The sequence below is a fragment of the Buceros rhinoceros genome, unplaced genomic scaffold (assembly GCF_000710305.1).
Source record: "Buceros rhinoceros silvestris isolate BGI_N320 unplaced genomic scaffold, ASM71030v1 scaffold28001, whole genome shotgun sequence".
In the NCBI taxonomy this organism is placed as follows: Eukaryota; Metazoa; Chordata; class Aves; order Bucerotiformes; family Bucerotidae; genus Buceros; species Buceros rhinoceros.
In genome coordinates, this window is record NW_010395252.1 from 1 (window position 1) to 441 (window position 441).

The 441-nt window shown below is 64.6% G+C and overlaps 1 protein-coding gene across 1 annotated transcript in view; it reads right to left on the reverse strand.

Annotated features, from left to right (window-relative positions):
• Window positions 1–7: 7 nt before the first annotated feature.
• Window positions 8–441, reverse strand: part of HOGA1 (4-hydroxy-2-oxoglutarate aldolase 1) — a gene marked incomplete at both ends in the record, with an annotated part of 2174 nt that continues 1740 nt past the window's right edge. The window contains 2 exons of the mRNA XM_010145493.1: window positions 8–70; window positions 230–364. Of these exons, the coding sequence (XP_010143795.1) occupies window positions 8–70; window positions 230–364 (198 nt within the window). The remainder of the gene's footprint in view (window positions 71–229; window positions 365–441) is intronic.

Sequence of the window (441 nt, forward strand, 5' to 3'; positions counted from 1 at the left end):
TGGCTGATCCCGCCAGCACCTGGAAATCCTCCTGCCGCGTCTTGTGGACCATCAGCCCCATGCGGGTAATCTGGGGAGAGACATGCTGTGCTCCAGGACGAGTGTCACCCTGTGGGGCTCATGCGGCATCCCCAGAGCCTGGGTGATGGCTGCAAGTCCTGGTTCCCCAGTCCGGGGTTGGGGTCAGGTTTGGGGGCAGCCAGCACTAGGAAAGCCTTGCCCCACTCACGTCCCCACCGCTGTCCTTGATCCCGACAACATTGGGGTGCTGTGCCAGTGTGAGGACAGCCTCCAAGGGCAGGTCCAGGCCGGTGTTGGCGGGGACACTGTAGAGCACCACAGGGATGGGGGATGCGTCAGCGACCTGCAGACAGCCAGGCAGAGCTCATCAGCTGGGGCAGAGACCTGCGGGCTGCAGCCACCATCCCGCTGCCCCAGCTG